Source organism: Hippopotamus amphibius, chromosome 7 (assembly GCF_030028045.1).
Source record: "Hippopotamus amphibius kiboko isolate mHipAmp2 chromosome 7, mHipAmp2.hap2, whole genome shotgun sequence".
Taxonomy (NCBI): Eukaryota; Metazoa; Chordata; class Mammalia; order Artiodactyla; family Hippopotamidae; genus Hippopotamus; species Hippopotamus amphibius.
The window spans coordinates 78,964,250-78,980,706 of NC_080192.1; the positions used below are offsets into that span (position 1 = coordinate 78,964,250).

At 46.4% G+C, this 16,457-nt stretch overlaps 1 protein-coding gene across 1 annotated transcript in view; it reads right to left on the minus strand.

Annotated features, from left to right (window-relative positions):
- Positions 1-16,457, minus strand: part of RFX8 (regulatory factor X8) — a 61,237-nt gene that overhangs the window by 22,935 nt on the left and 21,845 nt on the right. The window contains exons 2-3 of the mRNA XM_057743123.1: positions 944-1,054; positions 334-387 (exon numbers count right to left, since the gene is read on the minus strand). Of these exons, the coding sequence (XP_057599106.1) occupies positions 334-387; positions 944-1,054 (165 nt within the window). The remainder of the gene's footprint in view (positions 1-333; positions 388-943; positions 1,055-16,457) is intronic.

A 16,457-nucleotide genomic window follows, 5' to 3' on the forward strand; every position in this document is an offset into this window, starting at 1 on the left:
ATCAATAATGGCTCTGAAGCATCACTGAGAATGCCGGGGTAAATAACATTACCAATACTTTATTCCAAATCTAAAAATTGCTGAATTTTTATTTAAGGCATAAAGTTATCCATATGAGCACCTTGGAACAGTTCCAGATGATTAAACTGAATAAAAATAGCACCTTTGAGCACTCACTGACTATAAAATAGCTGCATTCTAAGCACTTCAGTGCAATGAATACCCACTAGACATCCCTTGAGGGGTCTTTTCAAGTAGAAAGGTTAAGAACGAGTCATAAATGCTGGTATTTTGTAGATAAAACCCTACCCTCTTGAGTTCTTGGTTCCTCACGTTCTGTAAAATGTCTTGACAATAGCTGCAGTATTCATCAGCAAGAAAGGCCATCTAGGAAGGACGTGGAGAATCATTTAAGTTTGCAGCCCACTTCCAGAATGAACTGCTCCTCAAAGACCTTTCTGAGGCCCTAAGATGCTGCTTGTGTTGCTATTTGGCTATGACAGCAGCCGGGCTCTTTCCTGGGGCTGCGTGTTTTTAGCTACGTGGAGTAATGCATAACTTATTGGCCTGAAATGGACGTAGCTTTATTTTGGATGCTGTCACTCATATTTCCAGGCTCTGCACCACACATTCTAAAGGCCACTGATCTTTGACATCTTTCTCTCCTAACCCCAACTTCCCCTTCCAAATCCCCCAGGCCTAGTTTCTAGGAAATGCACATGACGTGGTCCCAGGTGGAGCTTTCCTATAGGATGTGAGGAGAAGCCCTGAATTTCCTGACCACCACCAAGCCCAGGAGGGAATGCCAGTCCTTATGCGTCTGGGAGAAGGCAAACAGTACTCCATCTGGTACAACTATGATCACAGGCAAACTAAGAAGCCACTTACTGCCCCAGGCAGCCAAGGCATGAAAAGTTAATCTCCCCAACGTGTGCAAGCCTACCATTTTGTAGGAGTACTTCTTTGCCAGTTCCTGCTCCCAGAATGGACATCTCCTGAATTCGGACGAAGGCGATCCAACTGGGTCTGTCTTAATCGGCGAATGATTGTCATCCTAAAAACCATTCACACGTGGATTATTTCTTTAAGCCAGGTAATAATTACACTGCTGCTATAGAGTAATCTTTTATCCACACCTCTGGACACACCACTGATCCCAGCAACTTTTCCCTCTTATTTCACTGCAAATGATACTAACCTTCCTCTTATGAGTCTATGCACTGAACCCATCAGGGAGGAATTAGGATTTAATATATTGCACTCTTTTTTTAAAATTAATTAATTAATTAATTTTTATTTATTTTATTGGCTGTGTTGGGTCTTTTTTGCTGTGCGCGGGCTTTCTCTAGTTGTGGTGAGTGGGGGCTACTCTTCGTTGTGGTGCGCGGGCTTTTCATTGCCGTGGCTTCTCTTGTTGCAGAGCACGGGCTCTAGGCGCCTGGGCTTCAGTAGTTGCAGCACATGGGCTCAATAGTTGTGGCTCATGGGCTCTAAAGTGCAGTCTCAATAATTGTGGCGCACAGGTTTAGTTGCTCTGAGACATGTGAGATCTTCTTGGAGCAGGGATCAAACCCGTGTCCCCTGCGTTGGCAGGTGGATTTTTCACCACTGCGCTGCCTAGGAAGCCCTATATTGCACTCTTACGGCCATGTATTACGAATGCTGTGTAGTAACATACAATAAAAATATTACCTATGAATAATTTGATGGCATAAATACATTCTACTACTCTTGTCTATATGGTGGTCCCTCCTTACACTAAAACCATATCCTGTCTGGGTCAGCTTGCCTGGATTATAGAAATGGTTAGTCATCTAAAAAAATTCTCAGTGCCTAACGGACAAGGAAAATGAGGGTCACAGACTTTCCTTTAGAAGAACATATTACAGAATGTAAAACGTTATCATCAAGGATGGAAAAAGGCAACAGGGCAGAAAGTGAAATCAACCTCCCTGTCTTGTGTCATCCTCCGTGTTCTCCCTGACTCCCCCCCATCCCCCATGTCCTCCCACCCCCCCCCCCGCCCCGCCCCAGGAAGGAGAGGCATGGTTGCTCCCGGTTTGAATGAAGGACATCAACTGTATTTGAAATGATTTCTTCAGGATTTCCCTGGATGTCTTTTGAGTAATTTCCATTTCAACAGAGTAAGTGAAAGCATCCCTGGGGGTTGGAAATTGAGCAGCTCAGCCTGCCCCATTGGACTGCAACTGGGCGTGGGGGTGGTTCCCCTTCATTTTCTCCAACCTAATGTCCTATTCTGTGGAAACACAGTTCCAAGGTCAGCAGTTCGTTCTTAGCTTTCTCAGTTCTTTTGCACTTAGAGTCTTACTGAGCTACTCACTTACATCTTGCCTAGTAGATCGTTTACGTGGGTTTGCGGCAGGCTCTTGCCTTCTGAACCCCACCCTTAGGGCTAGGTGTGCCCCCAGCTGTGTCCCACAGGGTGCTGCGCCCACAAAGAACAGCCACCACAGGCTTCCTCCTTAGCTGATGCTTCCTGGTTATCAGCCAATATCACATTGAGGACCGGGGACATTTAAGGTCACACTCAACAGTCTTCTTAAGGACCTAAAGTCTGTACTTCTCAACTCTTTTGTGGTCCTGAACCCCTCTGAGCATTTGATGAAAGCAACTGACCCTCTCCCTGGAAAAATACTGTGAAGATGCCAAGTTAAAATCCCATTGTTACTATTTTTGGAAGAAAGTAGGGGTGTAGATGTCTGAATAAATGAAGCAGTAGTACAGAAAAGCGATAGGTCAAAGGGTGCCATTCCACGGGGTGCTGTTTGGTTTCCATTGGGGGGGGTGTTCCACCCTCTTTCCTACTATTATCACTGGCTACATTCAGAGTCCTCTGATGGGTATACTTCTGTGATGTGGCGGGGGGTGGGAGGGGATGATGCTCGGGCTGGTCATCAGAAAGGATGGGGCTGTTGCATGGACTTCACTGGCCTGGCCACCAACACTTCTACTGGAGAAGAATTGGGGGATCCTGCTTTCCAACCCTGGGCTACCCTCTCCTCTTACACGACACAATCCTAACGATGTCCACTTCTCCGCAGCACACCTGACCTCCTGGGCTCATCAGTCCTCTCCTGACACCAATGCTGCCAGTATCCAAGCCCGTGTTTCTCAGGGGTGGTCCCGAAACCAACTACATCAGGATTCCCGGGGGTGCTTGAAGTTCTTATCGCTAGGGCCCTCATGAATCACATGAGGCCGGAAATCTTTCGTTTTAACTGGCTGCCCAAGTGAGCCTCGTGCATCTCAAGCTGAGACTGCAGCTCCGGGCAGACTGTGCTTGTCCAACTCTACAGAAATTCCTCCATTAAACATGGCTACTTCTAATTAGAAGTCAAAATTCTAATTTCAAGTCCATCACAGTTTCACCTGTTCAGAAGAAGTCATCTGAAAACCTAGTATTGTCAGGATGGAAAGGGAAGCTACGACCCAAAACAATAATAAGTAAATGCATTGCATTCCTGAAGTCAATTCCTTCTGGGCTCTTCCTGTGAAAAGATGTGGTCTTTCAGAAAAAAAAAAGCTGAAAATCATCAACTGAATTCTTTTCTTCATATTATAAGCAATCAGAAATCTAAAGGGAGTGAGTGTCTGCTACAGAACTACTAAAGTTTGAATCTCTGCACGACAAGGCATTCAGGAAAGAATCAGGGGGATTCCTGTTCTGGAGAAATAATTCAGCAAAATGACAAAGAAAAAAGTGAGAAATTCTATTTAGATTTTTTAGGTGTATTAAATACAGCTTGGGACTTTCAATAGATCCAATAGAAGTCACTGGGTTATGATCATTCATTTATTCCACCCACCTTTAGAGAGTGTGTACTAGGTATCCGCCCCTGGAGAAACTCTGGAGGACCTTCCTGTCATCACCTGCCCCTCCAGGCACCACCTGCCTCCTCTAAGTTACTCTGTGATTCTCCTGATGCCTTTTGTCCTCTCTGCGTTCTTGAAGACACTGCTCCCAGAATCATCACCCACAAAGCAAATGTATTCTGTCATTCTCCTTCTGAAGATGCCTAAGTTGTTTTCCCACAGTTTCTTGGGTGACACCCAAATTCCCTAGCCTGGCACAGACAAGCTGTCCATCATCTGGACCTCACGCCGAGTCTACTGCTCCCCAGTATCCTCACTTCTGGTCCCCACGACCTGCACACCCTCCAGCATGAATGTAAGCTACACCTCAAGATCAACATTTCCTAAAAAGAGGATCACAGCGACCCCTCCAGGACCAGCTCAAGGGCAGTGAGACAGGTGGAATAACAGCCCCTCAAAAATGCCCACATCCGAGTCCCTTACATGGCAAAGAGGCTTTGCAGATGGGATTACAGTTAAGGACCTTGAGACGGGGAGATGGTCCTGGATTCTCCAGCTGGCCCCAGTGTAAGCACATTTTAAGGGTCCTTAAAAGCAGACAGCCCTGGGACTTCCTAGGTCACGCAGTGGTTAAGAATCTGCCTGCCAATGCAGGGGACACAGGTTTGAGCCTTGTCCCAGGAAGATCCCACATGCCATGGAACAACTAAGCCCGTGAGCCACAACTATTGAGCCCGTGTGCCGCAACTACTGAAGCCCACGTGCCTAGAGCTGGTGCTCTGCAGCAAGAGAAGCCACCGCAAAGAGGAGCCCACACACCACAATGAAGAGTAGCTCCTGCTTGCAGCAACTAGAGAAAGCCCATGTGCAGCAACGAAGACCCAACACAGCCAATAAAAAAATAAATCCAATAAATAAACAAATTAAAAAAAAAAAGCAGACAGACTTTCCTGGCTGCAGAGAGCCAGAAAGGTGGCAGCATGAGAAGGACTCAGCCTGCCTTTGCTGCCTTTGCTGGTTGGGGGGGGTGGGGGGGTGGGGGCACGAGCCAAGGAACTCAGGTAGCCTCTAGAAGCTGGAAAAGGCAAGGAATCGATTATCCCCTCCAGGTCCCCCAGGAGGAACATAGCCCTGCCAACCCTTTGCTCTTAGCTTGGTGAGAACTAGTCGGACTTACAACTTCCAGAAGTTTTAGATAATAAGTTTGTGTTGTCATGAAATTTGTGCTGGTTTGTTACAGCTGTGACAGGACACAAACACAGGCCACCTCTTCCATGAAGCCTTCCCTAATTACTCTGGCCCACAGCCTTCCTCCCTCCCTCCCTGTGGTGTTCCCAACCCCCTGTAGCGGCATGGGCCCCTCGACAGCACACCCGTAGTTTTATGTTTGTCTTCACTCCCCAGCTACAAAGCTATATTCTATTCAAGTATAGGGATTACACTTTTTGTTTGTTTGTTTTTACTTTTCTTTCACACCCCATTCAGCCCTCAAGAGGACCGGTCACAAAACAGGCTTTTAAAAGGGTGTCCATTCAATGCCACCTGTCATTGTATCAAAGTGCTATCCTGCTGTCCTGGGCAACCAAAGAAAAGTTCACCTCCTGACGTCACAGATTAGCTATTCATAGTTCTGGTATCCTAATTCAAAGAGCTATAAATGTAATTGGAGACACTTTCACACAGATTTATTGCTAATAACCTATACATCCTTTCTAATTATAGCAGAAGAAATGCGGTTAAACAGCTGCTAAGTAGCTTAGCAGGTTGCTCCTGAGGACAGGGACCTCCTCTGTCCCCACACATCGGGTGTACACAGCGGACACAACAGTCCCGGTTGAGGGGTGAGTGGTTACACGCTGCCTATAATAAGAACATTACACACAGGAAAGTAGCTGCATCTAATTAAGCAATTACTGAATATTCCAGGGTCTATCATAGCAAATCTATTCAACACTCACTGCTCCTTCTTCTTGGAGAATGCTGTTACAATTAGTAGATTTTTCAAAGGCAATGACGTCTCCACTGTGACATAACAGATAACAGAGAAATAATTTCAGTTAGACCCCTGTTTCTGAGCATAAGCATAAAGTTTCTTTTGCAGTGAGGTTATTTGTGGGGGGATAACTTTGATTTCAAAACTCTCTTCCAAGTTTCTCTCCACCACTGCTGATGATCACCTGCTTAGAGGTTTTTTTTTTTTTTTTTATCCATTTCTGTAACTGGGGCAACCACGTATTTATTTTTATAGGTTTATTCCCTTCAGAAGCAAGAATATGATGTCATCATGGGTAGAACTTGCTCCAGTGAGAAAAGAAAAATTATCATGGAAATGAAGTCTTCTAATTCCTGATTTGAGGCTTTGAAAATGATTAACTCAGAAAGGATAATGTCTACTGAGTTGATGGATGAAGGAGGGCACCTTCGCAGAACAAGGAGACTGAGGATGAATAAGATGTAAGTTCCATGTCACTGTGCCTCTTGGGTCCGTATATCACACTGGAGACATTTGTATGTCACACAGAACAGATTCTATCCATGTGGCATGGTGCATTTTCCATTTAATTGTGGGCATCGAGAAACTGGGAGCCCAGGACCCCCCACTTGGCACAGGAAATGTTCATCCTCCAGATGCCAGAGCTGGTGGCATCCTGCCTGGTTTCCATGCCATCCCCAGAGCTGCGGCTGCTCCATCCGCTCCCACACGTGTCCTCACACCTGACTGTTTGAATTCTATATAAATATGCAAAGAGGAAGGTAGCAGATCAGCACTCTGCTTCTGGTAGCAAGACCACGGTCTTCAAGGAAGGGATGGCCCGGGACAGGGTGGGAGTCAGAGGGGAGTAGAGGAAAATGGCTTTCATCTCACACAGGAAGATCCTACATCCCCTCCCAGCCTCTCTAAAGCCCAGGAGCCCCCTTCTGGTTTGGATCAGTTCATTCTCCAACCCAAGTCATGGAAATCTGGACAGAATGCTTGATACCCACCTGATCAATATTTCTGCACAATACTCTATTTCAAAACAGGGCAGATAGTTTCAGGGTCTGGCTACACACCCACTAGAAAGCCACCCTCCTCGTTGCCTAGTAAGAGTTGTTATCGCAGCGGGAAGTGTACTAGGGACTGCTCCTTGGCAAAAGGGTTTCAGGACACGGAATCTGTTCAACCTGGAGGAGATACAGGATGCCGGATTGCTGGAGAATCTGAAACATCTCAGGAGTTCTACCTGTCATGTCTCAATGACATCTTGGGCAGGTGTGGACAATGATGGAGTTTCTCCAGGTAAAATCTATGAACAGCCCATTGCCACAAAGATTCTGAGACATTATAGCAACAAAACCCACAAACAACCACCACCTAAAAGAATAAAACCTAGAATGAAAGAAGACAAGAAAACATCAGAAACAAAAGTTCACTGAATAAAGGGCTCACAGAAAAGGAATTTAAGAAGGAAAATAGGATCATCAGCCATTAAGAGATGCTTAAGAATCACTTATGAGGCTTTCTTCGGCTAAACTGTAGGGAGAGCAGTTTCTCTATCATCTCTGTCTGTTCTCCTGCTGCTCCCAAGATGTCTTCTTTGGAAAATGAAAGCAAGACCATGAATGTATTCTGCTTCTTCCATCCCTCCTTCCATCCATCCATTTCTCATTCATGGGTCCATTATTTATTGCATGCCTACTATATGCAGGCATCACGCTAGGCCCTGGGGGCGGGGGGGGTACAGGTGTGGTTGTGATGGACAAGGTCTGCCCTCTGAGAGGTCACAGACCATGGAGGAGAAAAGCTGTTACACGAATAATTGCAAAGACATTGTTACGGCAGCTGAAGTACAGGGTTTCAGGGGAGCCTACGTCAGGGGGCCCATCCTCTTCTCTTGTTAGTTCAACAGTTGACAGGCCTATAAACCGGCAGCCTGATCCGCTCAGGGGAGCTTCCCCTGTGATTGGTTAGTGTGCTTTGGCTGGTACTTATCACAACCCTGTAGTTGGACAGCACTTACTGAAATCTTTGGATGGTCACAGCTGTCTTCCTGGGACATTCCTCTGGATACTCAGGAAGCTGGAAGCTGGAAGGCCTGGTTTCTGACTTAAAGGAGGGACGGGGAAACCCTCCACCTTACGGCTCACCCCTTTTCCAAGCCTAACTCGGGTAGCTTTGGAGGCCACTCCACTGAGTGTGACAGTAATTGTGGGTTTGTAAGTGAAACTTCCAAGTTTCTGCCATGTGTTCAATATAGAGCATGAGTTTAACTCAACAGCCACTGAAAGGAGGGTGGTGTTACCCTCCTCGCTGTTACAAGGAAGACTAAAAGGCCATATGGAGGCCTGTATGTGGCAGACAAGGGGACACGATTCTGCTCTCCTCACTGGGGAGATATATTATTTTTGTAGCATTTAATTGGGGGGGTTTTATGCACTGAAACAACAATAGCAGGAAAGAGAAATCTGTCAACCTCCGGAGAGATTCATTCATCTGCTAGGAAGTCCCCATCCCCACTTAGCCAGACGGCGACAGCTCGCTTGTTCAGAGGAACAGAGAAGCTGTCTCTCCCCACCTTTGGAAGGTCCAGATTCAGACACTGGCTCATCACATGGGTCAACATGTAGGGTTAGTAAGATCCTAATAATCTCTTTAAAAAATCACGTAGTTTCAGAGGCCCCATGCGAGCCCAGAGGCACGAAAATCTGCACTTGAGAGAGAGGATGGTGATATTAGAGCTGGGCTACAAAGCAGCTGAGAGAGAATCGTGCAGGAGATCAGCCCTACGGCAAGAGGAGGTGTGTGAAGGTCCAAGTCAAGGGCAGAGGCGACCGGAGCATCTGGCCGACTTGGCCGAATGAACTCTGCGGGCGCTGGCTGTGCTCTGATCTTGCAGGCCAGGCCGGGCTGGGCTACGGGGGAGACTGTGACAGACAGATGCTCCCCCCACGGGGCCTTCACCTGAGGGCGGGGCGGTGGGGGTTCGGGGTGGGGGGGTTCAGGGTGAGGGGCCAAAGCAGCATTGGAGGTGACGGTTTTAGCTCTCAGGGTCTAGCCAGGGCGGCCTCATGACACTGCCCCTGTGCCATTTCCCGTGTGTGCTTCTCATTTAGTCCTTTCTTTGGGACATTTATTAGGCTGTGATCAAAAGCACGGTCATTGTGAAAATAGGGCTCTAAGAAAACCACACCAAACATCCAGAGCTGTTCTCACTGGAAAGGAAGTGCTTCCAGCCCAAAAGGAGGTCTTCTTCCACCATCCTCTGAGATGAGGATGAGATTTCTTTTTTAAATTTTTTAAATTATTTTTTTGGCCGCACAGCTTGTGGGATCTTAGTTCCCCAACCAGGGATTGAACGTGGGGCCCAGCAGTGAAAGTGCGGAGTCCTAACCACTGGACCACCAGGGAATTCCTCCCCGCCACCACCTCTTTTTTTTTGTTGTTGTTGGAGATGCTTTAAAGGCACCAAATCACCAGGTCAGAGACAAAAACAGAAGCCCAGGGTGCAGGAGTGACCCCAAGGCAAGTCAGACAGGCGAGGTCACTTGGCTTCCTTGTGAGCGGCCCCCTTGGCTCCTGCCCCACAGGCCCCAGCCAGGCCAGGTCCAGGAGGTTAGGATTTAACTGCTGGCGGGGAGGGAAAGGGGTCAGGAGGCGCCGGGAAGGGCCAGCTGGGGAAGGAGGCCAGCTGAGGGTCCCACAACAGAACGGGCATCCTTGTCCCGCCCTGCCACTGACGTGCTACGTGGCCTTATGTCACTGGAGTTTTGAGGGCCTCAATTTTCCACCCTACAAAGGGGAGGATGGGATTTGATGACCCCAAGACCTTTTCCAGCTCCCAGAGACTATAATCTTTGCTCAGAGCCTCCAGGGCGTACGTGAAGGATAGAAGATTGTCCCCGGGCCTCACTCAGGGAGATGAGGAAGGTCCCTTCTGCGCCCTGCAACCTGTCTGTTTCATTCAGTGCAGTGTAGACACATAAAAATCACATTTTACATTAATTAGTTTTTATAATCAATTTGGCTAAAAAGGGTCCCACGTAAAGAGGGCTGAGACATGATTATATGCTGCACGATTCATCCTTTTCTTTTCCGGGATGAGAAAGAAAAGTCCTGTTAGCTTAATATGCCTTCTGGCATTCGGCTTTCTTTTAGTTCTAACTGCAATTTGCATCCACATTCTCAGGCTTTGACATCATTTGTCATTAATCCAGACTTTCATTTACATCATTTTGGCATCCTCATTTGCCCTCACAAATCATTCTAATAGTTGTGAAACAATGTGAAGCAATTACAAAGATAAGAGGATAAAAATGTAACAAAAACTAATTCACATCCTGTACTTGTTCAGTGTCAGATTTTGGAGAGAAGGTGCTTCATCTTCCAATCATTAAAGGATCTAATTTCAATTTTCACTCAAAGCATACGAATTAGTTATTTTGGTTTTGATTAGAAGATACCCTCAATGTGATATTTTTACACCTAAAGCTAAACAGTCAATATTTGTATTTATATCAGGACAGGCGTTATGATTGCAAAAAGCTTTAGTTATCCTTTTGCTTATACTAATGATACTAACCACTAGAACTAAAACATTTACACATTGCTAAGTGCCTTACTTGCATCCCCTTAGTCCTCACAACAATCCATTAGGTGATGGATAATAACATTATTTTTCCCACGTTACATATGGGAAACGAGAAACCATTCACAGAGCCGGAAACCCAGCCCTGACTTCATGTCTTCACCTCTATTACCTCTTCCACTATTCTGTCCTGTAAGACATACATGTGTGATACCAAATAATGTACTCAAGGAGGGCAAAGGAAGACGCGAGGGTTTTTTTTCTTTTTTTGGCTGCACCACATGGCATGTGGAATCTTAGTTCCCTGACCAGGGGTGGAATCCAAGCCCCCTGCATTGGGAGCGTGGAGTCTTAACCACTGGACTGCCAGGGAAATCCCTAATGATGCGAGGGTTTTGAAACAAAAGTGGAAAAGAACAACCTTCTTTTTTTAAATTTTATTTTATTTTATACTGGAGTACAGTTGATTAACAATGTTGTGTTAGTTTCAGGCGTACAGCAAAGTGATTCAGTTATACGTATACATGTATATATTCTTTTTCATTTTTTTCCCATTTAGGAAGAACAACTTTCTTTTTAAACCAGGCTAGCTGAGTGTCGTGGATTCGTCATTTTCTACATTGGGGGCTGTTGCTTTTGCCCTACTTAACTCTATTCCCATTAGATTTTTTAAAATAATTAATTAATTAATTAATTTTTTATTTTTTGGCTGTGTTGGGTCTTTGTTGCTGCATGTGGGCTTTCTCTATTTGAGGAGAGCGGGGGCTACTCTTTGTTTCAGTGTGCGGACTTATTGTGGTGGCCTCTCTTGTTTTGGAGCACGGGCTGTAGGCACGCAGGCTTCAGTAGTCGAGGCACACGGGCTCAGCAGTTGTGGTGCAAGGCCTTAGTTGCTCCACGGCATGTGGGATCTTCTGGACCAGGGATTGAACCCATGTCCCCTTCATTGGCAGGCAGATTCTTAACCACTGTGCCACCCGGGAAGCCCGTCGTTAGGTTTTATGAGCAACTTAATTGCAAAATGATGACCTAGCAGGACACCTTTGAAAGCGCTGAAAGTCTAACTCGTTCACATTCACCCACTGGAGGCAAAACTCAGCAACTGGATGCCAGGCTTCCTCGGCAGGTAGCACGTTGCCTTGTCTGGGCATCTCGGTTGGAGAGGAGCACATGAGGGATGCTGTGAACAGGTGAGATCGTTTGGGAGCTTTGTCGCATTCAAGGCTTTTAAAACCTTCCCCAAGCAAGGGTGCAGTCTAGGGCGGGATCCTCCACAACTACTTGAGCTGCTAGACAACGACCAGGTAACACCTATTTTTTTTTAACCTTAACAAGTTCTAACCAGCTTTGCAAAGCATAGGGTGCACAAGGCCCAAATGCGGGTTGCAGCTTGGACCCCTGATTATATCTGAGAGGGAGGCCGCCTGGGGCTCCGTAGAGTCCGGCCCCGGGGAGGGTTCAGCTCCTGTGGGTACCAGAGCTGCATGGATGGAAGGAAAAGCTCCCAGGGAGCCGCGGATGTTTTGACATCCTCGGGTCCTCAGTGCCTACAATTGCCTGGCTGACAGCTCCCTGTCAAGTCGCCCTCCCGGGGGTGGTGGGTCTGAAAGATGAACCCAAGCCCTTCTGCTCTGTCGGCACAGCTAGCAGCTGTGGACCCACAGCCCTGGGTTCCGCGGGCGCAGGGCGGCCAGGCAGCCCCCTGAGCTCATGAGCTGGCAGAAGAACAAAGGCGCAGAGAACAAAGGCATGGACTGGGGAAGGCCCAATTTTAGAAGCTTTCTAAAGGCCTTTAATATGCTAAGTTGGAAAAGCTGAGCGGGGGTGTGTGTGTGTGTGTGTGTGTGTGTGTTGGTGGGGGAGGGTTGGAGAGGAATGACACCAAGGGTTAGTTTCTACATTTCCTGAGAGAAACGTGATCCTCTGTCCCACTGATGTGAGAAGTCACATAGAACGGGGAGTCACCTATCGAAGTTCTCCTTGTAACGTATTAGCCAGGGATTTTGCCCAAGAGCTAGAGAATGAAGCTGAGTTAAGCAGAGCAGTTCTCTCTCTCTCTCTCCCCATTCCCCTCCCTCTCCCCTGATGATAACAGAGCATTTTATATTTTGGCCTCAATTCTCTAGTAGTTTCTAGGTCAGCACTTAGACCCAGGTCCAGGGCTCAGCCTGGATGCCAGCTAAATAAGCCTGGGGTCTGGGGAGGCTTGTTCCCTGTGAAATTACGTTACCCTGGAGAAGGGAGCGGGTAGGAAAATGTCCTGGATTTGGGGAAGATGTCCTTTTTATCTGGCACACACTACATATTTATACTCATTTTCCTTAAAAAAAAAATTAGCCTCAAGCTTCTCATTGGTTTTGAAAAATCAAGCCTTGGTCTCTCCTTGGTCCAGGGCAGGTGCTGCCTCAGCAGTTTTCCGTGGGATCCACCACAACCCACCCTCCCCCCGCAGGCTTTCTCTACCTGCGGCCAGCAGGGGCAACTCAGTCGGGGTGTGCGGGCTTCTGATTGCGGTGGCTTCTCTTGTTGTGGAGCACAGGCTCTAGGCGTGAGGGCTTCAGTAGTTGCGGCATGTGGGCTCAGTAGCTGCGGCTTTCAGGCTTTAGAGCGCAGGTTCAGTAGTTGTGGAGCACAGGCTTGGTTGCTCTGCCGCCTGGGGGATCTTCCCCGCCCAGGGATCGAACCCACGTCCCCTGCATTGGCAGGCGGATTCTTAACCACTACGCCACCAGGGAAGCCCTCCTATTTTTTTTTAATTTAATATTTTTATGTTTTAAATATAAGTGTATGATCCATTCTGAGTTAATTTTTGTATTTGTGAAGTTCACTTTTTTGCGTGTGGATTTCTAGTTGTTCCTGCACCATTTGTTTGAAAAGCTGGTCTCCTTCCATTGAATTACCCTTACGCCTTTGTGAAAAATCAGGTGAGCATATTTAAGTGGGCCTATTTCTGGATTCTCTGCTGTGTCCCAATAATCTGTGTCTCTGCCTCCACCAAACCACACCATCTTGATTATTACAGCTTAATATCGGGTAGTGTTTCCTCCCACTTGATTCTTTCTGTCGAGGTTGTTTGAGCTATTTTAGAGCCCTGCCTCTCCATATAACTTTTAGAACAAACTATCCATGTCTACAAATAAACCTTGCAGGGATTTTTTTTTACAAAACAACTTTATTGAGAGATAATTCATATACCATGCAATTCACCCTTTTAAAGAGTGCAATTTGCAGCAAAGGAAACCATAAACAGAATGAGAAAGGCACCAGCGAAATGGGAGAAAATATCTGCAAATGATGCGCCCAACAAGCTTAATCTCCAAAGTATACAAATAGCTCATACAACTCAACAACAAAAAAACAAACAACTCAATTGAAAAATGGGCAAAGAACTAAATAGACAGTCCTCCAAGGAAGATATACACATGGCCAACAGGTACATGAAAAGATGTTTAACATTGGTAACTATTAGAGAAATGCAAATCAAAACTACAGTGAGGTACCACCTCACACCAGACAGAATGGCCATCATCAAAGTCTACAAATAACAAATGCTGGAGAGGGTGTGGAGGAAAGGGAACCCTCCTATACTGTTGGTGGGAATGTAAATTGGTGCGGCCACTACGGAGAACAGCATGGAGGTTCCTCAGAAAGCTAAAAATAGAGTTGCAATATGACCCAGCAATCCCACTCTGGGCATATATCCAGACAAAATGATAATTCAAAAAGACACATGTATCCCTATGTTCATAGCAGCACTGTTTACAATAGCCAAGACATGGAAGCGACCTAAGTGTCCACGGACAGATGAATGGATAAAGAAGATGTAGTACATATATACAATGGAATACTAGTAAGCCAAAAAGAAAAAAATAATAATGCCATTTGCAGCAACATGGATACAACTAGAGATTATCATAAGTGAAGTAAGTCAGAAAGAGAAAGACAAATACCATATGACATCGCTTATACATGGAATCTAAAATATAATACAAATGAACTTATCTACAACAGAGAAATGGATTCACAGACACAGAGAACAGACTTTTGTTTGCCAAGGGGAAGGGGCTTGGGGAAAGGAAGCAGATGCAAACTATTACATATAGGATGGATAAACAACAAGGACCTACTGTCTAGCACAGGGAACTATATTCAATATCCTGTGGCAAACCATAGTAGGAAAGAATATATATATATATATATATATATATATATATATATATAGTGTGTGTGTGTGTGTATGCATAACTGAATCACGTTGTACAGCAGAAATGAACACAACATTTTAAATCAACTATACTTCAATAAGAATAAATTAAAGAGTGCAATTTGATGTTTTCTTAGTATATTCACAAGGTCAAGCACTTGTGCAGAGAAGAGAGAACACGGCAGTCCAGAGACCGCTATCCTTAGAGGCCTGCTTGCAAGACGGGCCCTTGGCTGGTGTCTGAGAACGGGGCTCCTGGAGTGTTTCCAGTCACAGGGTGACAGGGAAGAGGGGTTTGCTGTGCCTGGACTGTTCGTAGACACAATGTAGTTGATGCTGAGTAACCTTTCTTGGTGGGAACCTAGGGTTTTGGCACATGCTAGGGAGGGAGATGCTTACGGGACCAGCCCCAGGAAACCCTGTGAGTGTGGAGTCTCCAGTGGGCTTCCTTGGGCCGAAACATCACACGCGTGCTGCTGTGTTTTTCCTGCACAGAGGGCTGTGCTCTGTGTGCGCCCTCGGGGGAGGGCAAGGCGCACATGGATCCTTCTCTTTCCCTTCTGATTGGACTGTGTATCCTCGCTGCATCTCTGTAGTCCATCTCAGCCTGGGCTGAGAGCTCCCTGCTGGTGCTGCCTAGGGTGGGGCTGGAGGGCTTTTCCCATGCAGGGCAGGGATTTCCCTCCATGGGGGAGGGATTCCTCTGCTGGACTCCCTGGCTGCCTCTGGGTGGGCTGGGGGACAAAGAGGCTTCCTGGGCCAGGCCGCTTGCTGTAGCTGACTCTCCCCCACAGATCGGCTCACGTTCCCAGGAGCTCCTGGTGGAAAAGGGGTGTCTCAGACCCAGCAAGAAAGGGGAGTGTTTCCCCTGGCTGTTTATATTTGGTGCGAATCTCCCCAGCGCTTCCCTTTGCCTGATATTGTTAGAAGAAGGAGTCTGCCCGGGATGCTTTTTCTTGCTCTGTTGGGGGTTGTGGGAAACACGGGGTCTGGGGTGGGGGTTTGTGGGATGCCCGGCCTCTGTGCTGTGTGCAGCTCTGGGGTTCCCAACGGGCTGTCTTCTTACCACCTTTCAGAGTTTTCCTCTGGTTGGTTCTTGCATTACTTCCAGGGTTTACAGTTGTGCTGAGCAGGGAGGAGCAGAAAGAAATGGGTCTACACCACCCTGTCCCAATCCAAAGGCCCCATCATCATTTTTTTTTTTTTAATTTTTATCGGAGTAGAGTTGATTTACAAGGTTGTGTCACAGTGTCTCATTCTTTTTTTTTTTTTTTTTATTGGAAATGCACCTAAAGGAAAATCAGTAGTTTATTTTATTTTTTTTTAAATTTTATTTATTTATTTTTTTTTGGGGGGTACACCAAGTTCAATCAACTGTTTTTATACACATATCCCCGTATTCCCTCCCTTCCTTGACTCCCCCCCCCCCGGAGTCCCCCCCACCCTCCCCGCCCCAGTCCTCTAAGGCATCTTCCATCCTCAAGTTGGACTCCCTTTGTTATACAACAACTTCCCACTGACTATCTATTTTACAGTTGGTAGTATATATTTGTCTGTGCTACTCTCTCGCTTCGTCTCAGCTTCCCCTTCACCCCCTGCCCCATCCCAAACCTCGAGTTCTCCAGTCCATTCCCTGTATCTGCTTCCTTGTTCTTGTCACTGAGTTCATCAGTACCATTTTTAGATTCCGTATATGTGAGTTAGCATACAATATTTGTCTTTCTCTTTCTGACTTACTTCACTCTGTATGACAGACTGTAGTTCTATCCACCTCATTACATATAGCTCCATCTCATCCCTTTTTATAGCTGAGTAATATTCCATTGTGTATATATGCCACATCTTCTTTATCC